Source organism: Hypomesus transpacificus, chromosome 3 (genome assembly GCF_021917145.1).
Source record: "Hypomesus transpacificus isolate Combined female chromosome 3, fHypTra1, whole genome shotgun sequence".
NCBI lineage: Eukaryota > Metazoa > Chordata > Actinopteri > Osmeriformes > Osmeridae > Hypomesus > Hypomesus transpacificus.
The window spans coordinates 15633997-15655506 of record NC_061062.1 but is presented as its reverse complement, the minus strand read 5'-3'; the positions used below and the strand labels follow the sequence as shown (position 1 = coordinate 15655506).

General features: G+C 43.3%; 1 protein-coding gene across 2 annotated transcripts; it reads right to left on the bottom strand.

Moving 5' to 3' along the window:
• Window positions 1-2772: 2772 nt before the first annotated feature.
• LOC124463242 (SH2 domain-containing adapter protein F-like) lies at window positions 2773-14661 on the bottom strand. 2 transcript variants are annotated; one of them, XM_047015066.1, is made up of 8 exons: window positions 13941-14661; window positions 13185-13425; window positions 12993-13094; window positions 12526-12688; window positions 5271-5519; window positions 5000-5165; window positions 4777-4896; window positions 2773-4504 (listed from the first exon to the last, which is right to left on the bottom strand). In XM_047015066.1, the coding sequence occupies exons 2-8, from the start codon at window positions 13419-13421 to the stop codon at window positions 4318-4320; spliced, it is 1224 nt and encodes a 407-aa protein (XP_046871022.1). In that variant the 5' UTR covers window positions 13422-13425; window positions 13941-14661; the 3' UTR covers window positions 2773-4317. The 2 variants fall into 2 exon arrangements, with proteins under 2 accessions (XP_046871022.1, XP_046871030.1); XM_047015074.1 differs by having other exon boundaries at window positions 5271-5480.
• Between the last annotated feature and the right edge of the window lie 6849 nt (window positions 14662-21510).

Sequence of the window (21510 nt, the reverse complement as noted above, 5' to 3'; positions counted from 1 at the left end):
AAACGTAACGTTAGCCTACTACTCTTTAGCCGGCTCGCAAGCCCAAACAAGTGTGTGCGGCGTGCCTGTTGTCGTGTTTCCGGTCTAGCTAGATCCGGTGTGGTGTTGTAGTTTTTCAAACGTCAGTAGTTGCTGCAACAGCATGTGAAAAAAAACTAAAAAGTTTGCCTGGCCAAAAAGACCGTTAAGCGCGAGATAAAAAATTGACGCCGTTAAAATGGGTTCGCGTTAACGCCGTTAATAACGCATTAAACTGACAGCACTAGTATTTATGGATGTAATACAGTATTTTGGACTAAATATTTTACTTTATTGGATTGTTTGGACCTTTGAGAATGTAACCAGACAATTTTTTGTTGGGAGGTTTGGTATAACTGAACAACTGTGAGGCTCGATAGGTGAATAGTCTCTGTTTGTTAGGGCTGTCCCCACTTAGTCAACTCGTCGATTTTCTGGTCGATATGCTCTTGGTCGAGTAAGATTTTTTTAGTCGAGCTGCCATATGGCAGTGTGAGATCTGATTTACGCTTCTGTCATCATTGCTGAAATAACGAAATGTTCAACATAAATTGTAGATTATATTATCTAAGACAAATAAACCAACTCTAAAAATATAGAATTTAAAAGAAAAAGTGTAACTGTTTTCCCTTTCGTTAATCTGCGCTTTGTTTTGGTCGGCATGAGCACAATTGGCTGCAGAACTACAAACTCTGCCATAGTTTACTTTGTCGGTGTTATTAGTCAAAATGGCAAAGAAATCTGTGGTATGGCAGCATTTCATTAAAGTACATTTACAAAGTACCGGGTGACTCGAAAAACGTTGAATGCAAACTCTGCCAACAACGGTTTATTTTTCATAGTTTGACGTTGAATATGATGTAGCCTACCAAGTGAAAAACTTAAGTTGGTCTAGCCCTACTTCCCTCATGCTAACGTGCTGGGTTGAAAAATGAACATGCCTATTATACAAATCACATCCAAATCAAATGACATTATCTTCTCAAGCCAAGACAACACAATTTTTCTCTATTGCAATGTTCCCCACTCAGCTTCTACGTAAGTTTGCATGCTGCAAGTTTTCAGGCAGTGATAAGCGCGCTCTGATGATTTTCATGTTAAACAAACAATATTTTTAATTTGTAGTACATTGTATGAGATACTAAATACCATCGGCATTTAGTTACAACAGGACTGGTGATACGAATCTTATTATTAGTAGGCTATTAGCGGCTGAATCTGCAATGTCCAGCAGCCATTGAGTCCGATCGCGAAAATGTTTGTACGTTTTTTTGCAGTTTTTTTGCGTTTCAAAGTTCGATTAGTCGATTTTCAGACGTTTTAGTCGAGTCTTGGTTGACCAAAGAAAATCTTAATCGGGCCCTACTGTTTATTGTCATGTTTGTGGTCAGACAAAAACATTTGATTGTACCTGCTGTTGTGACTCAATCTTGAAATAGTTTACATTAATAGAATCACAAGAATCTTAGTTTTCCAACTATATATTTTCCAATTAATATTTGGTGCGTCCCAGTTTAGTTTAACAATCCTCCCTTGGAACACTATTGGATAGCTGTATCTGTGCAACAAATTTGCCCTTTGGTACTAAGAAAGCAACTTGAAGTCCGAGCAATATGGAATTCAAACACAGATGGTTTTATTAAACAAAACAATCACATTTTATTTGCATATTACAAAAACAGCATTTTATAAAAACAGCACAGTAAATAATCTACCTCTGCTTTTTCATATATCATTGAGCATAAAGCAAAGCAATGGGCTTTTCAACAACACTGCAATACGTCTCACTGTTCTCTGGGCTGCACTATAAGAAAGCTTTCCTGCTGGACAAGGTACCTTTTTGGTGTGGCTTTGAAATTTAGTACACTCTTACCGTTTTTCCACCAAAGTATTTTGGTTGCCGGTTTGGAGCTGGTGCTTAATCGTGAACCAGTTAGTTCTCTTTCGACAGTCTGAGAACCAGACTTAAGCCGGTTCGCAAGCCCAAACAAGTGTGTGCGGCGTGCCTGTTGTTGTGTTTCCGGTCTAGCTAGATCCGGTGTGGTGTTGTAGTTTTTCTAACGTCAGTAGTTGCTGCAACAGCATGTGAAAAAAAACGAAAAAGTTTGCCTGGCAAAAAAGACCGTTAATCGCGAGATAAAAAATTGACGCCGTTAAAATGGGTTCGCGTTAACGCCGTTAATAACGCATTAAACTGACAGCACTAGTATTTATGGATGTAATACAGTATTTTGGACTAAATGTTTTACTTTATTGGATCGTTTGGACCTTTGAGAATGTAACCAGACAATTTTTGTTGGGATGTTTTGTATAACTGAACAACTGTGAGGCTCGATAGGTGAATAGTCTCTGTTTGTTAGGGCTGTCCCCACTTAGTCAACTAGTCGATTTTCTGGTCGATATGATATCATCGTGATATAATTCGTTCTCTTTCGACAGTCTGAGAACCAGAAAAGTGAGTCGTAAGTGGTTCGTACGAGGTTCGCAAATAGCACCACTTCGGAGCTGGGCTAGATTGGGAACCAAGTAAGAACCGCTTGGGGCGGAATTACCATGACCAATGAACAGAATTGTTTGACCGCCATTGCTTTTAGTTTTAACAATTCATATTTCAGCTAAACGGTACTTGTAAATCAGCATCTGAATTAAAATGTAACGAGAAGTGGGCAGCGTAGTTGCTGAAAATGTTCTTATTTTATTGATGAAACTTCTAATTTGTAAATTTGCTTTGACTTTTAGAATAACCTAGCTAGCATCGCAGTGCAGTGCAGACACTAGTTGCTGCGTTTTATCATAATCCTATCAAATGAGTGAAATGACAAACAAATGTTACGAGCTATTGAGCCTATATTCAACACAAATGTAATACACACGCACTATACAGCAAACATTTATAATATGTTGCGCTGATAATGCCTGCGTTATCATAGCGAGTCCAGGGTATTGCGCAAAACCCAGGAAAACACGCATCTCAACCTCGCGTTCTTAGCGTTCTTCGGATTGATAAACACCCTTAAACGGGCTCTACTTTGTGTTTGGCACTGCCGCGCTAACGTTACTGGGAAAGATGAGACGTATACAGTGACGTAATGACGTGGCTCTGTGGTGGCTCTATAGCCCGTGGAAAAGCAAACCGGTTCTTAGAAAGCTCTGTTCTAGCACCAGCTCCGAACTAGCTTCCGGTTCACTTTGGTGCAAGGGGGGAACCTGTGACTTCCTTGGTAGAGAACACTACACACTGTATTTATGGCACAGACATTCACAGACCTCCACTGTGGGGTAAGGAAGAAGTCAATGGACAACAAGTAAACAGGTTAACATGGGGTGGGGCACTATTTCCAAACAACAGTATACAATAATACCATCAGGTAAATCAGTCACATTCAAACTGTATGATCTTGGGTTAGTGTTGCTAGTTTTGTGGCACTGAGTGCTGGAGCTTATAGTGTCCATTATCCTTAGGGTCCATTGAAATAAAAACATACGTCAAAAAGTAACAATGTTAGTCCATAAACATGGATAGATACGGTTGGGATTGATCAAGGTGGGCTGTTCTCAAACAGACTGGCATAGAGTGTCTGCCAGGACAGCAAGGGCAACAGTCAGGGATTCATTGGTCCTCATGTAATTCTAATGTAGAAACCAGTGTAGATTTGTGAATATAAATCATCCCACGGCAGGGTTCACATATGACTCATGAAACGTTCGTATCTCGGCGTAAATAAGAATGATAGGAGCATTGTGGCGGCTGAAAACAATCTTAATTTAAATATCACACCCCTTTATTCGTTCGGTTTAGAGACCTAACCTCCAGGGTTTACGATATGGAGATCTAGAATGCATCCATGAAGAGAAATTTCTCAGACTTCAAAATGGAAACTCTTCTAAAGTCCATTGAACCAATCACTCTCAGTAAAAAGATAAATAATTAATTGCAAACAAATGAGTACATTCCTATTAACGTTAGGTGACGCAGGCCTTTATTAAATACAAATATGTAGGTTATGGCAAAAAGGTCCGAGAGATTGCTGCCTATGCTTAGATGCTAGTCAGAATATTTGGTCAAATAATCCTCCAACTCAGCCTGATTACTATGCTGCACCACAAATATATGCTGAAAACTTGCATGCAGGAGTTGAAACTTGACGTGAGGTTTGCGTAGCCTTCTCTCACATCCAAATCGATAAATGCCGAGCTTTGCCTTGATGGAATGACCGAACGATCTGTTTTCTGTCGTACGTTGTTTCATAAATGAGAGCCATTGTGTTATTTAGTAGAAGAAGTGTATGTGTGCCTGTGTCAGAGAGTTTGAACTATGACAGGGTAGAGCAGAGACAGGTGTTCTGCGCCTCTAATGGGCAGTTTGTGGGTGGTGTAGTAGTGAATGACCTCTGGTATTGTAGAGAATGGTGGGCTATTCTCCCCAAGGACAAAACGGCCATCTGCAAACTGAGTGAACTTCATATGCATGAAGCCCTTACAGCTCCTGTAAGGAAATAAAATAACTTAGCCTGTGTCCACGTAGAGCTTTTTTTCTGGCGGAAGAGTAGTGGCGGGGCCCTGGGGAGCACTTAATCCCAGTCTTTTCTCAAAAAGGGTTTGAAAAATAGGTAAGACCGGAAGTAACCCTCATGCAAAGATGGAAGATCGACACTGACTTAACAAACGGAAGATACACTGACATCAGATAGCATTTCGGAGAGTGTAGCAGGAGGTGATCTAATCGAACAAATTCAATCAATCATTTAGGGGTCCTACCTGAGGGAAAGAGAGTAGTTGCTGCGGCAAGTCTGGCTGTTCCTGACGAGGTAGGAGCTCTCCTTACACAGTGTGAGCAGCATCTCTGCTTCTGAACGACTCACAGCCCCATGGTACCACCTGGACACAAGGACAACACACAAGTGACACCTAACCCTTGGCTCCTGTAGTAAATCAAAATGACCAGTGTCTGTCTGGATAGGTCAGAGGCATAAGTACATACACTTGTCTTTCCAGGGACAAGGATGGGTCCACTCTCTCTCCCAGGATAGGGAGGGAATCTCCTGGTTTACGAAGGCTGGAGGTGCCCGCTGTGTCAGTGGGGCTAGTCCTGAAGTGCCAAGCCTGCTCTGGCTGGCCACGTGATCGGTCAGACCCTTCAAACTGCACTGGAGAGACAAAGAGATGAAGAGTGAGTGATAATACTGTGAATAACAGTGACCAAACTCACACACTCAAATATCTCTGACTTACGTTTACGTCTCCAACCCTACCTGCAAGGGCTTTAGAGATGTTGTCCTTCTTCCACTCCCAGGGCAGGTCATACTCATCTGCAGGCCTTTCATCATCCTGAGGCAGCCTGCTCTCCCGTTCATCACCAGGGGCTAGCCGCCCCTCCGACCCTTGCTGGGGCAGCGGTGCTCCCTGGTGGTAGTAGCAGGTCCTTTCCTCATAGGGGTTGTCATACAGCTGATCCCCATTCCCTATCATGGGCATGGTGCTCATAGGGTCATGCTGGAGGTCTATAGATAAATATAGTACACACACACACACAGCATACCACGAACACAGAACCTGATCATTCCCCTTATTATCAATTGTAACTGTTGATAGTTATCAATATTTGCAGGTTAGTGGGTCACCTTACTGAAACCATGGGTGTCATACCTTTTAACACTCCCATTTTCCCTGGGAGTCTACCGTATTTCACACCCATCTCCCGCCCCCCTCTTGTTTTGTTATTTCTTCCGGTAAATTCCCGTAATTTGTATGGCCCAAATCTCGTTATATGAATAATCACATCAATATATTATTTCAAGGATGTCCAGTTGCCAGATCTTGTAAAAAAACACATCCTACTCACACAATCGACACATCATACAAATTTCAACCCATTTGTGACCTCAACCTGGCAACCTACAACCCACCTGCGCTGTTGAAATTTGCGCAGGTAGTGGACACAAGTTGAATCAAGCATCACTGGTAGAAATGGGAGGAGAAGACTCCAGCAAAAAAACTAAATATTACTGTAAATTTAACAAGAGCTGGATTGAATAATAAAATGTCCTATCTCGAAGCCATATTGACAATGCCCACGGCTTTTGCAAAGTGCAAAAGCACATATTTTAATATCAGGAAAATTTTGTTATTCAGCACATTAAATCACAACAGCACAATTGCGCAGCGGACGCAGTGTTTAACTGCTTTGCAGTATTTCAGTTTATGTAATAAAAATGTGTATAATACAAATAAATACAAAGAACCCCCCGGCTCAGAGGTCTTCTGGATTTTGGTGCCAGGGCTTGAAATGAACTTTTTTACTTGGTAGCACTGGTGCTGCAAATTAAAAAAAAGTTAGGAGCAGCAACAACAAATTTTGAGCACCCACCGAAAATCTTCATATTGTCTTTTCAGGTCTTTGGCACGAGTTAGCTCCCTGTCACATGACCAAGGAGCGCAGTGACAGAGTGATTGACGGCTCATTCTAACCAATCTAAAATCTGCATTAAATTAAGAACGTAAAGATTAGGTTTAACTGGTTGTGTAATTTTGGATAGAATGGTAGACCAGTCACTGGACCAGCTCACAGCAACCACATAGGTCTACTCAGGGGCGCCGCCAGGAATTTTGGGCCCCATGACAAAAAAAATCTAATTGGGCCCCCTCTGCGCAGCTGTTGTCACCACAAATCTAGGACTTAACTGTCCCATCAAAAGCTTTACATACGTCTAATTAAAAGCTTGCAACTGTCTTGCTTGTTGTAGTTCAATACTAGTACTAACATATATATAATATTTACTGCTGGTGATTTATACATGCAAGTCTGCATGTGTACATCATCATCATCTTTGCCAGTGCCCTCACAAAAGCCTCCCTGTCCCTGTCAGTCATATCTGCTGGCCACAAACCTGGGTCAACATCCTTTTTATGACTTCTGTCTTCTTCCACCATGCATCTCTAATCCTCATCAACACTGTAACTTTATTTACCTTCTTCCTGTGCTTCCACACTTCTTCCTCTTACTCAGGAGCTAGCTACTTACCCGGAGCAGACCAGTTAAATAGTTATTTAGCACTAGCGTTGCTACCTGCATATGCAGAAATAATTAGTTTGTTGTTGTTGATTTTGTGGCATGGCGTTAACACAATGTTGCACACCTTCTTCACTGGGACAGGGAGGGGTACAGTTATGAGGGGAGTGGGGTGCTTCTGTATGGACCCAAAAAGCTGACAAAAGTATCTGAATTTGAATATGAAAGATCTGAAATATTTGTGTGTCGATTTTCATAAAACTGAAATATTTTGCTGTTGAATATACAATATCTGAATTATTTGTATGCCAAATTTAATCAAACTGAATTATTTTGATCCAAAAATACAAATTTCTATCATTTAGATTGCAGGAAATCAGATTCTTGAAATTCAGATTGCAGGAATTCAGATTCTTGAAATTCAGATTGCTGAAATTCAGATTGCGGAAATTCAGATTTTGTCTGAACTAGGCCAAAGGTGAAACAGCTTGCTTTCACAGGAAAAAGTAGACGATTTCAGAACGACCAAACTTTAACTCAGAACAAACGGAGTTGGTAGTTGGAGGAAGACCCAGATCACACATACAGTGCCCTCCAAAAGTATTGGAACAGTGAGGCCAATTCCTTTATTTTTGCTGTAGACTGAAAACATTTGGGCTTGACATCAAACGATGAATGTGAAACCAGAGATCAACGTTTCAGCTTTTATTTCCAGGTATTTACATCAGGATCTGATGCACAAATTAGAAAATATCACCTTTTTGTTCGAACCCACCCATTTGTCACGTGAGCAAAAGTATTGGAACATATGACTGACAGGTGTGTTTTGTTGCCCAGGTGTGTCCTATTACATACATTATTCAATCAATAAATACCACTGAATGTCTACACTCAGGTTCAGATTGGGTAAGATAGGTTTTGTCTATGCAGACTGTATTCAGAGGTGAAAACAACATGAAAACCGGAGCGCTGTCTTTGGGTGAGAAACAAGCAATTGTGAGTCTTAGAGAAGATGGAAAATCAATCAGAGCCATTGCAGAAACATTGGCCATAGCCAGTACAACCATTTGGAATGTCCTGAAGAAGAAGAAAACTACTGGTGTACTAAGTAACAGACGTCGAACAGGTAGACCAAGGAAAACATCAGCAGTTGATGACAGAAACATTGTGAGAGCTGTAAAGAAAGACCCTAAAACAACTGTTAGTGAGATCAGCAACAACCTCCAGATGGCAGGAGTGAAGGTATCACTATCTACTGTTCGCAGAAGACTTCATGAACAAAAGTACAAGGGCTACACCAGAAGATGCAAACCACTCATTAGCAAGAAGAATAGGAAGGCCAGGCTGGAATTTGCCAAAAAGTACAGAGATGAACCTCAAAAATTCTGGGACAAAGTTTTATGGACTGATGAGACAAAGATTAACTTTTACCAAAGTGATGGAAAGGCTAAAGTTTGGAGAAAGAAAGGAACTGCTCATGATCCCAAACACACAAGCTCATCTGTGAAACACGGTGGAGGTAATGTCATGGCTTGGGCTTGCATGGCTTCTTCTAGGACGGGCTCATTAATCTTCATTGAGGATGTAACACATGATGGCAGCAGCAAAATGAACTCGGAAGTCTACAGAAACATTTTGTCTGCCAATTTAAGGAAAGATGCAACCAAACTGATTGGCAGAGCCTTCATCATGCAGCAAGATAACGACCCAAAACACACTGCCAAAACAACAAAGGAGTTCATCAGGGGCAAGAAATGGAAGGTATTAGACTGGCCAAGTCAATCTCCAGACTTAAACCCTATAGAGCATGCATTTTACCTGCTTAAGAGGAGACTGAAGGGAGGAACCCCACAAAACAAACAACAACTGAAAGAGGCTGCAGTAAAAGCCTGGGAAAGCATCAAAAAGGAAGAATGCAAAGGTTTGGTGACGTCAATGGGTCACAGACTTGCTGCAGTTATTGAAAGCAAAGGATTTGCAACTAAATATTAAGTCTTATTCACTTAAATATGTTTTAAGTATATCTGTTCCAATACTTTTGCTCACATGACAAATGGGTGGATTCAAACAAAATGTGATATTTTCTTAGTTGTGCATCAGATCCTGATGTAAATACCTGGAAATAAAAGCTGAAACGTTGATCTCTGGTCTCACGTTCATTATTTGATGTCAAGCCCAAATGTTTTCAGTCTACAGCAAAAATAAAGGAATTGGCCTCACTGTTCCAATACTTTTGGAGGGCACTGTACGTATCTGGGATAGCACACATACGTCCCGATGTGTAGAAGATACGTCGGCAAGATCTATTATGGAGATTGTTGGCATTTGATCGAAACTGACTTCCAGACGATGTGTGGACGATGAATCAAATCGCACCCGGCCGCACTACAGATATATCCTGTTAACCATAGATAGCTCCTTATATCTATGCTGTTAAATACTATGTCCGACAGCAAATATTTCACTATAGGTTGCATTTTATATCAGGCTGGATGTTGATGCCATCAAGCTCTTAAAATAACTCCAACACAGAAAAGAGAACGGAACATAAATATATAGGCTATAGCTTTGCCAGTTGGTCCGCGTCTTCGGTCGGTCTCCGCCGCCCTCCGACTCTGTCTCGACCCACTTTGTAACAGTAACTGCCGATTTTGGCAGAAGAGAAGACACAAGTTTTTACAAGTTTCATAAGCACTTGCTCCATACTCTTCCTCCAACGAGCAACTCTTAACTTTTGTTCTGAGGTAAAATTCGGTCAGAGAATGTCTAGATTCGGTCGTTCTGAAATCGTCTACTTTTCCCTGTGAAAGCAAGCTGTTTCACCTTTGGCCTAGTTCAGACAAAATCTGAATTCACGCAATCTGAATTCACGCAATCTGAATTTCAAGAATCTGAATTCACGCAATCTGAATTTTAGAAATGTGTATTTCTGGATCAAAATAATTCAGTTTTGTTAAATTCGGCATACAAATAATTCAGATATTATATATTCAACAGTAAAATATTTCAGTTTTATGAAATTCGACATACAAATATTTCAGATCTTTCACATTCAAATTCAGATACTTTTGTCCGCTTTCTAGCTCCATACTGCTGACTCATCCGTTGTTAATTCTGCTAAAAGGGGCAGGGAGTCGTGACAATGATTTAAAATGAATTTATTGCTTAACGTTTCCCTGTACTGATTAAATGTTGATTAAATGTAGGTTAACACTTGCTAGCTAGCTAGTTTATTTCACTATGGACATTAAGCCAACAGGTTAATACCACAGACTACTGGTTCCCCTCCTTTTTGGGTGAAAAACTGCGTTACAGATTGAAAACCTCTCCTTCGTGTTTCCTCTCTCTTTTCGCTGACCTTTTTTGAAAACCTGATTTATGTTTACTAGGCGACATTGTGATCACTCACTATTTCTGGCGACTAGCGCGTCTACTGACTGCAACTAAACACTGTCAGTGATAAGCTAAGGCCGGAACAAACCATTTCATGCCGATACAGGGGGATCAATATGGATGTTTACTTTTTGGTCAATGGGGATATTTAACTTTTATTGCCAAACACAAGTAAAAACAAAGAGATCATTAGTTGTATTATTATATTTGAAAGATATATATACCATTGTTTTCCGCAGCACTTTTCAGTTAAGGCGGCTGCCTAAGCAACACATGCCTGCTGCCTTAACTACGTCGTTTTTGATTTATTTATATTTTTTAATAGCAATATCTGCCGTGTTACTCTGTCCTGTTTTTTCCCTTCCATTCCTAAACGCCAGTCTCCCTTCTCTGCAGAACAAATTATTCTATGGCACAAACTAGCCCCCCACCCCCCCCCCTCCCCTGGGCCTACTGTACAGTAGCAAGCATTTTGTAAAGAAATTAAAACAGGTCTAATCTAACAATTATTTGCACTCGCACAAATGTTTCTGAATATATTTTGAGGTTGCAGATTTAATTTTGGGAGCATATACGACAAAAATGGTCGCAAATGTAAGCCCTGGGTACCCAAATGTTGATAGGTATGATGGGTAACACTTTACAGTAACACTTTAGTAATTGTCTAATAGTATTTTTTTTTAATGTAATCGAGGTTCCTTTATTGAGAAATGTTGCTTAATTACATGGGTAAAAGCATGGTCAAACTTTTGTTTGAAACCATCAGACACGTTTCCAATGCTCATGTCTACCCTGTGGTGTCACAGAACAGTATCTATCCTATCAGAGTACAGGGCCCCACCCACATTGACTTAGAGTTGGCGAGTCAAGTCGGCTTTTGACCGTTATATAATTTAGCAGTTTTGTGGAAGCTGTGTTGTACCATTGAGAATTACCTTTACTGTAACATTAAACAATGAACCGGAAAGTAAATAAGCCGAAGATGTGGAATAAGGACGTATGGCTAGGCAAATTGACCTGTGATTACGGATGGGTATCGAGAACCAGTTCTGTAAGGACCCGGTTCCAAATTTCTCAAAACCCGAATATCAATAAAGGTCCAAGCTTATCGATACCGCTATCGAGACTAAGTAATATAGTGTAACGTTGACTTATGTCTCGTGAAATAAGTAATGTTATTTAAATCAGATCACTGTTGCACAAACATACGTTTGACTAATAAAATGACTAAATTCAATTGAATGGCCTGTCAACCACCTTTAAACTAAACAAAGAAGAATTTAATTGCCTCAGACGCTACTTCGCTTCATTTATCATTTTGTTGCTACATTTTATTAAAGCCAAAAATAAAGACGAAGCAAAAGCAAAATGTTCTAAAGTAATTTCTTGTAAAGGGGGGAAAACAAAAGTCGCAAAAAAAAAGTCGCAACGGTGCCAACTCCAGCTGCCTTTGCAGGACAATCCTCTGGTGAGCGCACCCCAACTTCGTAGCGAGTCTCCATCGTTGATAATAAGCCAATTCAGGGCTCAACAGTGCAACTATTTCACTCGCATATGCCCCTAAAATTTGATGTGTGCGTGAACTGCAAACACACTGAACAAGCACAGTGTGTGAGGAAAGACAAGCCTCCCCCTCACTGCTGATCATTCAAAACATATTCACCGCGAGCATGGCGCTGTGGGATGCTTAAGCATCGTGTTAAACAAAAACAGAGACAGAAGAAAATAGGGATAAGATAAGGAAGGTTTGGGTTTGGTTAGCTGGTTATATAGCTATATCAGCTGCCTTTTGTTGAAACATGTTCAACTTTTCATAAAGTCGACGAACTTGACAATGTCACTTTTTGTCAACCAACCAATCACAGTCTAGTTACTCATCCAGGTTGTGGATAGTACATCTGTAGTGGACAGATTTGGATTTAGCCAGAGTCAGGATCCATTGTGTCTGTATATGCTCCTTTTAGCCAACCTCCTCCTGAGAGCAACACATTCCCCTTGTTCTATGTTTTACTTAAAAAATAGAAAAGTATCGATAGTGGTATCGATAAAGACTCGAATCGTTAAGCAGTCTCGAAAATGGTATCGATAACGATACCCATCACTACCTGTGATGACCCTCTGCGCTTCAAAAGGCTCCATGTAGCTGCTGCAGTCTGCTTGAGTGGGTCTGGGCTCCCAGTCTCCTCTCACCCTCGGGTCAGGACGGGCGTCAAACGGGTTAGAGTAGTCTGTGTCTGAGTCTCCTACCGCAGGGGCAGAAGGGATGACCTGCGAGGGAAAGGTTGGCAGAGAGGCCATACTATGAGGCCCAAGATAGACATACAACAATGAAAATCAATTACTTCATCAAAAAACTTAAACTGAAATGAGTGAAACCATAAATGTACTGAGAACCTTGTGTCCGTGCACTTTTACGTGTAGGTGGCACAAAGCATATCTACTGTATTACACATATGTAAGCTTTGGTCGTAACTACTTTGGACAGAAGTAGAACTTGAGGGAGAGAACATGGGTTGAGAATGTAGAGAGTAAGTACCTAGAAGTTCCTCCTACTTCCTCCAACATTACATACCGGTTCCACCTCGATGGTGACAGTGCTCAGGGGGATTTTACAGCGCCCAAACTCCTGGGAGTCCACTTTGATGAGTCTATGTTTGGGTGACACCACCTTCACCTTGAAACACAATCATGGAATTGCGTTGAATCAAGCCACTTTGAAAACTGACACTGCAATGTAACAATCGTGTCACTTCACGTTCATTACCGCCACGCCGTTGGACAAGATGGAACCAAATGCTGGGAAAGCCGGCAGGCTCAATGTCCCACTGCAGGTGCCATTAAGGGGCTCCTTCTCAGAGGTCTGGTAAGGGTCTTCGAAGTCTAGGTCTTTCTGGGCTCTGTAGGCCCGCTGGATCTCACTTTCCGTGTAGTCTGGCCTGGGGGGCAGAGGGGGGTCACGCCTGCTACCAAAGTTTAGGTAGTCCTTCAGCCACTTGGCCATGGGTCTGCAGAGAACAACCATGGGTAAAATTGAAGTTATTAACTACTACCAATAATTGTATTTTGTCAACCCTGTTGACCAGGGTTTAAATCAAGTGTGCATTCAGTTGTGGGGTAAAATATCATATACATATGGTAACGGTGCAACATTGCATTATCTTTCAAGTATTTTACATTAACTTCGACTAAAGAAAAGGCTTTAAGATAGACGTTAATTAAAGCAATGGCACACCGCCTTAATAGGTGGCAAGGACTTAGCCCATAAGTAGGTTCCTATAATCTATTCGTTTCGTTAGCTGGGCGCAGGCTAGCCGAATAGATGGGATTACTGACTACAGTATTCGAGCAAGTTCGTCCCTAGACAATAAAGCTCGTCTCGAGGAAGCAAACAAAAAAGTAATTTCCACAGTCACTATGTCCATAACAATATCTTACACGTTGAACTTGACTAGATAATGGATACCATGCGTTTCGAACTGTACCTAGCTAGCCGGTAAGAACATTATATAGCAATACTTACGTTAGCTACAATGTTGTGCCAACTCTAACTGCACACCACGAGTCGTCACTTTTCAATCTTCAAATCATGTCAGGCCACAATTAGTTGTTTTGTGTCAACCTTAGAACATTATGGCGATCTAATTAATGAATTTCGATATCGTCTGCAAGACAACAATGGAGGCATAACAGTGTCGCTCAGCTAGCTAGGTTGTACTGCTGGCTAGTTGTAGCACTAAGCTAGTTTATCGCACAATGTAGCCTAGCTGTCAATGTAAAAAAAAAATGGCCCCGTCCGTACTATGATTCGTTTTCCGTTCCCTTTGGTGTGCCCCCAAGTACAGTAAAATATCTGACTAATGTTTATAATCGCGCTTCATATGGCTAACATCACTAAATGCCGGAGAGGCAGTGCAAGAACGGAAGACCATTCCAAACAAAGTTTTGGAATTTAGTGTAACACAAGCCCCCAACCCTCACTCCTCGGCTTAAAGTCCCTGCAAGTGACTAGAAAATATGTGTTCTGAGTTTGTTCCACAACAGAAACATGTGTTCCTAACCACCCAGCCAAATTTGAATTGTAAAAAAATCATTAAAAAAAGTAACAAAAATAATTAAAGGTCCCATGACATGCGGTTTTTGGATGTTTTTATATAGGCCTTCGTGGTCCCTAATACAGACTTCCCAAGTCTCCCGGAAGTTCAGGTAGTCTCCCGCATTTCAATAGCGGCTCCCGGACACCCGCAAATGCTATACAATCAAAATGACGTCCCCAGGACGTCCCCTGAACGTCCCCGAATGTTATCAGGACGTCGCAAGGGAACGTCCCCATGACGTTTTTTTGTAGGGTCCCCTGAAAGTCCCGGGGACGTCGCAGACAAACGTCCCCGGGACGTCCATGTAACGTCCTCATAACATTTAGGGGACGTTCAGGAGACGTTTGTCTGCGACGTCATGGGGAAGTTCCCTTGCGACGTCCTGATAACTTTTGCATACCAAATGCAGAATCAATTTCTCAACCTTAATTTATAGTCACATTTATGCATTTAATGGATATTTGTTGTATACAAAGTATAAAATGCATATTAGCCTATAGTGCAAAACTAAACTGAATGTGTTCACTTAAACTCAACAAGGTAATTTGACATCTTTATTTATTTTTTTTATCAACTTTAAGTATAACAGGCTGCTGCTAAGTATTGTGTATTGTAACTTATTATGTGTATGCTTGTAGAAGAAAAAAACTGATTTATAGTATAAACAAACACTTTATTCAAATGCATTTTAAAAGCCTGAATCAATTTTCTTATATTGTAATTGTGTCAACCCCTCCTCATTCCCTCCCTACTCCTCCTAATCGTCCTCCACCAGTTCGTCCGGAATCAACACCTGCAACATGAACTAGAGATGGTACAATTTCTGGGGAAATTGTAGGGTGTGCTTACTTGTGTTGGTTGCAGGGGTCCGTATTTAAATTACATTTCTGTATATTTTATATTAAAAGCATAGCCTACTTATTATTTATAAAGATTACATAGATTTAAAAGCATATTTTTTTCTGCTCATTTACAACTCAAAATACTAAGAGTGAAGAGTAGAATTAAATAGTTGTCTTCTCATTTCCCCTGCAAGAGGGAATGGTGATCAGCAACCTCATAGTTGAATCAAAACGAATACATTTGGCAGACCGGTGTAAACATTGACCTAATCTCTATGACTTAAACGGCAGTTGCTAGCTATCTCAGATGGAATCGCGATTCAAATAGTATCATCTGCTAACTGAAAATATGCCCCTAAAAACGTAAATAAATTTGACATTTATTTAGGGGAAAATCACTCATTCATAAGAATGTCTGTGGTAGCAATCATTGTCAGTAACAAGGCAAAATGCGATATAGCCCTGCTGTGTGGAGAAGCTGCCCCGGTAGATTGTAGGCTACAACTACTGCTAGACTGTCTTGGTAGCGATTGCATTGGTTGAATTCGATTTCACGTTACTTCCATTGTACGGTCTAGGCTGAAATGAATTATTTTCATGAACAGATTGACAAAGTTTAGGCTGTGGCAATGGAGTTCAGGTTAGTAGTCACTAGTCAGATAGTTTCACCAAAAACATGTGCCGCCGTTTGACTTTCTACAGTACTGTAAACAGCTGTGGAGATGTTTTTGTTAGCTACAGTAGCCTACTAAAGTAGCATATAGGCTACTGTACAGTGTTGCAGTGAGCTACCACAGGAAATGATAATTTCACCCCAAAATAGTTTACTTGTAATATAATGTCATAATAAATCCTACAACGAAAATGTATTTGAGAAGAATGTTTATTTTAACGATTGAAAACAGATGCATCATAGATCGCTGTAGTATGTGTTGCCCGGGCAACAGAGGCTAATGTCATGATGCTAATGCTTCAGTGAAATAGTAGACTACTGTTTCCGAAAGTAGACATAACTACTTCCTTATATCAGCTTATATTGAGCATTACACTTCACAATTGTGTTTCATATCACAAAGTAAAAGTATCTCAAAGGAAAATGAGTAAATAGTTATCACCCTGGCCTATTTGCTTGTGGCGTTTCTGCAGCTCCCTTGCAGTAAAGCAGTTAGCCTAGCTATATCCCAGAAGTTAACAAGCTGCTAAACTAATGTTCTGCTAGAGGTAGTCACGCGATATTTCGTGACGTTAGTGACGTCAGTAGCGTCAGTGACTGTGGCTAGCAAGTTAGCCACCGTTAGCTTCAGTTTTGCCACAAAAACTTAATTACAACCTAAACCGTGCAACGGAACATAAATCCCAATAGAACCAACGCAATCGCGACCAAGACGAACCTTTTGACATCGACGTTGTCTATGTAATCCAAATATTGACTGAGCCTTAGGGGCGCAAAAATAAACAATAATAATAAATATATATGTGAGATAACAATGGGTTGTGCTCGCCGAGGCAAGCACATCCCAATTAGCTACAGTTAGACAGCAGATCAAATGCAAAGAACATTAAGTGGAAGTGTATTTTATCCATATGCTCCTGGAGTTATTTTTAGGACCGTAACAAATGAAACGGAAAGCTTCCCTGACCTTCAGTATCCAGATATTTACAACCATCTAGCTAGTGCTAGTCAACTTTCCTTCATCTACTCATCGTGAACATTTGTCCGACGTAGCATATCATTATGCTACTTTTCTTGCAAAACGTCTTGGTTTATTGTAGCTCTAGTCTAACTGTCCAAAAGTAGCTTGCTACTCTATAGTACAGTAGAGCTAACGCTACTTGACTAGCTAGAGCTGTAGCCTTCACCTGTCCAAAAGTAGCTTCAGCTATTTTGTATTTTCTGTATCCTTAAAGAGACGACACTACTAGTGTGTAGGCATCCGATTTAAAGCTAGCTAGTTAGTGCTATCGAGAACATTGTTAACTACTGTACAAATTAAGATGATACTGTACGACGTCTCAATTTAGCCGACTTAGAAAACTAGTGCCAACTCAAATTGGCTAGAAATTAATACACATTAATTTTCGATATGGCTATTTCACGTTGGATAAACATACAAATACATAGATAGTAGAGCTAAAGTTTGTATTTAAACATATTTACCTCAAATTCTGTCCTTCGGGTGGCCCACGTTCACAGGAGTGCGCTACATTACTCTAAACTAGCCAACTACACAAAAAACACAATTTCAGTCAAGACACTCACGTGATTGATTTCACCATTTATTCATACACATGACAAATGGTTTAAAATTGGCGGAATGGATGTACATGGGGAAGCGCTCCCTGCCTTCACTGCAGCATGCATGACATGAGGCAGGGAGCCACAAGTTAAATCCCCAAAACACCGACACTCCGCCAATCTATACTATGTGTAGAGCGGAGCATCGCGCCTCCTGAGCCTCAGGAGGACCACATGACATCCCACTGTTACTAGCAACAAAACTATGTGTGAGATAAATCAGCGGTGCATCCGCTGTTCCCAGGGCATCTAAGCGAACGTCCCCGTGTAGACACTGGATTCTGACAGCGACGTAGCGCATCAGAGGTAGTCTGTGGATCACCATGGCTGCATGGAGATCCGAAGACATACTACCTTTGCAATGTATGAAGCCACCCAACACAGGATACATGCGGACCACATTGGTCACCGGAGGTCTCAGACCCGCTCAGCTTGAGCGACCTGCTCAGCTTGAGTGATCTGATCTTCTCGAGCTCCTGCTCGGCTGCTTCTCGAGCTCCTGCTCGGCTGCTTCTCGAGCTCCTGCTCGGCTGCTTCTCGAGCTCCTGCTCGGCTTCTTCTCGAGCTCCTGCTCGGCTTCTTCTCGGGCTCCTGCTCGAGCGCCTGCTCAGCTTGGAGGCCTGCTCAGCTCGAGCGCCTTCTCGGTTTCCTGAGCGCCTGTTTCCTAAGGGCCTGCTCAGCTTCCTGAGCGCCTGCTCAGCTTCTTGAGCGCCTGCTCAGCTTCTTGAGCGCCTGCTCACCTTGGAGGCCTGCTCAGCTTCTTGAGCGCCTGCTCAGCTTGGAGGCCTGCTCAGCTTCTTGAGCGCCTGCTCAGTTTGGAGGCCTGCTCAGCTTGGAGGCCTGCTCAGCTTGGGGGCCTTCGAGCGCCTGCTCAGCTTGAGTGCTTTCTCGAGCGCCTGCTCGGTTTCCTGAGCGTCTGCTCAGCTTCCTGAGCGCCTGCTCAGCTTCTTGAGCGCCTGCTCAGCTTCTTGAGCGCCTGCTCAGCTTCTTGAGCGCCTGCTCAGCTTCTTGAGCGCCTGCTCAGCTTGAGCGCCTTCGAGCGCCTGCTCGGTTTCCTGAGCGCCTGCTCAGCTTCTTGAGCGCCTGCTCAGCTTCTTGAGCGCCTGCTCAGCTTGAGCGCTTTCTCGAGCGCCTGCTCGGTTTCCTGAGCGCCTGCTCAGCTTGGAGGCCTGCTCAGCTTCTTGAGCGCCTGCTCAGATTGGAGGCCGCTCAGCTTCTTGAGCGCCTGCTCAGATTGAGCGCCTTCTCGAGCGCCAGCTCGAGCGCCTTCTCGAGCGCCTGCTCAGCTTGAGCGCCTTTCCTGAGCGCTTGCTCGGTTTCCTGAGCGCCTGCTTGGCTTCCTGCTCGGCTTCCTGAGCGCCTGCTCGGCTTCCTGCTCGGCTTCCTGAGCGCCTGCTCGGCTTCCCCCGAGCGCCTGCTCGGCTTCCTGAGCGCCTGCTCGGCTTCCCCCGAGCGCCTGCTCGGCTTCTCCCGAGCGCCTGCTCGGCTTCTCCCGAGCGCCTGCTCGGCTTCTCCCGAGCGCCTGCTCGGCTTCTTCTTGAGCGCCTGCTCGGCTTCTTCTTGAGCGCCTGCTCGGCTTCTTCTTCAGCCCCTGCTCGGCGTCTTCTTGGAGGCCTTCTCGAGCGCCTGCTCGGTTTCCTGAGCGCCTGCTCGGCTTCTTCTTGAGCGCCTGCTCGGCTTCTTCTTGAGCGCCTGCTCGGCTTCTTCTTGAGCGCCTGCTCGGCTTCTTCTTGAGCGCCTGCTCGGCTTCTTCTTGAGCGCCTGCTCGGCTTCTTCTTGAGCGCCTGCTCGGCTTCTTCTTGAGCGCCTGCTCGGCTTCTTCTTGAGCGCCTGCTCGGCTGCTCGTTCTAGAGTAGATAGTTGCAGAGCGTTATCCAATGCAAGCCTCTATTGTGTACCGGCTGCAAGCATCGCCCGACACGGTCCCGGTCTCTGTTCTCAAGCGCTCATGAGTTCTGCGCTTCCACGACGTCCAGCGCGGACGTGGACACCAGAAGCAGCCGCCCTGATCCGGAAGGAATTCGCCGTATACGGCTCCGGGGACAGGCCATAGCACTCGCACAGAACTTAGTGGAGTTGCGTGAGCCACGATCTGGTTGTGGCCTTGCCGGCTGCGTCACTGGTAAACAGGGGCTCATCAGGTGTCGCCCGGGGCGGTACAGCAGGTACTAGCGCATGAAGGAGAGGGGACAAAAGGTAGTTAGTGTGGACTATTACTGCTATTAACCGACAACGTTTGCCGTCTCCATTGTTAGGCTAAATCTCACTAGGACGATGTACTCCAGTGCTTCCGCCGTATTCATAATACCGCTGCACGGAATTGAAAGACATCAAACGCGAGCAGATTGTTAGAATCGTGGAGCAGATCCAATCAATTTAAACGGCGCGAATACAGCAAGCACTTCTGTTCGGCTCGGTCAAGCAGTGACAAACAGAGCGGCTTAGTAACAGTTACACTACTAATGGCTAGCAGCTACCTAGCGAACTCTGGCTGCTTCTTCAAATGCGGGTTTGTGCAGCAAAGCCTTAATGCCCCTATTATTGTAGACCGAGAAGCATGCACATAGCATTGTCCTTGGACGATATTTCCAACCCTACACCCCCGCACTCGATCAGACGCCTGTCTAACTGACCCAGGTCAGTGCACCGAGAAAACCTGAACGTGATTCACGATGGTACCTGCAAATGTCGCTCCTCGGATATGCCAGATATGCCGCTACTGCTCGTGGTCGGCTCCTGAACGCGAGCCCCCCTTTGGACAGCACAACAGCAGCACGGGAAACGGAGCCGCCCTTCGCCGGAGCCTTCCCGGGGCTGCATGCAGGGAGGCGGAAGGAACGGCCTCGCCACTCGAGGAACAAACAGCTCCAAGTGGCCGAACCCCATGTTGTACAACGGACAGTCCTTGTAGGTCGACAAGGTCAAACGGGAACTGCGCCTGACTCGGCGCCCCGAATTCCACCGACCCCATCGGTGCAGGGCTTCGCGGATGGAGAATCATCGGGAAGCAGCTCGAACCTTCGGTCAGATCCCCAAAACACGCACACGGCGTCCGGGACTGAAGACACAGACGGGGAAACGCGAACGACAGAGAAGGCCAACACAACACAGAGAACGGGGAGCGACCAGCAGTGGCAGCAGCGCAGAACACAAGGGTAATCGAGGACGGGTGTGCGTGCATGTGTGCGACTTTATAGCGCCGCCTATCAAGCTGAGCCTATGGGCTGAGAACACGGCGATGGGTGATATGGCGCGCGCTGCCCGAGTTCCATGCCTGAACTAGCTCCGCCCATTAAAAACACAAAAACAAAGAGCTAAACTATCAACACTAAAACTTGAAGATATATCTACACAAATTGATTATCAAACGGTATTATAGCTATAAATGAAGGATGCGGGATCAAAAAGTTTTGCTGTCTCTCAACGACTTCGACTTCACTCAACAGGGTTCACGTCACGAGCGGTGACATCCGCAAGGAACATTTCTAGAGACACAGCTGGTGCTTGGATAGGCTGGATACAGCTTAGATGTTTTGTTTCAGTACATCCCCAAATTATTTATGACTATAATGTATTACTTCGCTCAAATGCAAGTTATTGGTACTAAGGATGGGCATTCGACTAAATTGTCTTAATCGATCGTCGGGAGAATTAACGATAGATTTTCGATTAATCATTAACATTTTTATATTAAAATTCACAATTTATAGGCTATATTAAAATGCAGTGAAAATAGAAAAAACAGTGAGTTTCCGCATTGAGATCTGTAGTGTAAAGGGCCCCATTATCGTCCGCTCTAAATCTCCAACGTTCGGGGCCCCATTATCGTCCACAACCGTTTCTTCCGTTAATTTCTTA

Excerpts from the sequence above, each read along its gene's own strand:
- LOC124463242 (XM_047015066.1), bottom strand. The coding sequence starts at position 13,421 with ATGGCCAAGTGGCTGAAGGACTACCTAAACTTTGGTAGCAGGCGTGAC. Across the intron at positions 4,897-4,999 it reads TTGTCCCTGGAAAGACAAGT|GTGGTACCATGGGGCTGTGA; the intron begins GTATGTACTTAT and ends CCTTGTGTCCAG. Across the intron at positions 4,505-4,776 it reads AACTACTCTCTTTCCCTCAG|GAGCTGTAAGGGCTTCATGC; the intron begins GTAGGACCCCTA and ends ATTTCCTTACAG.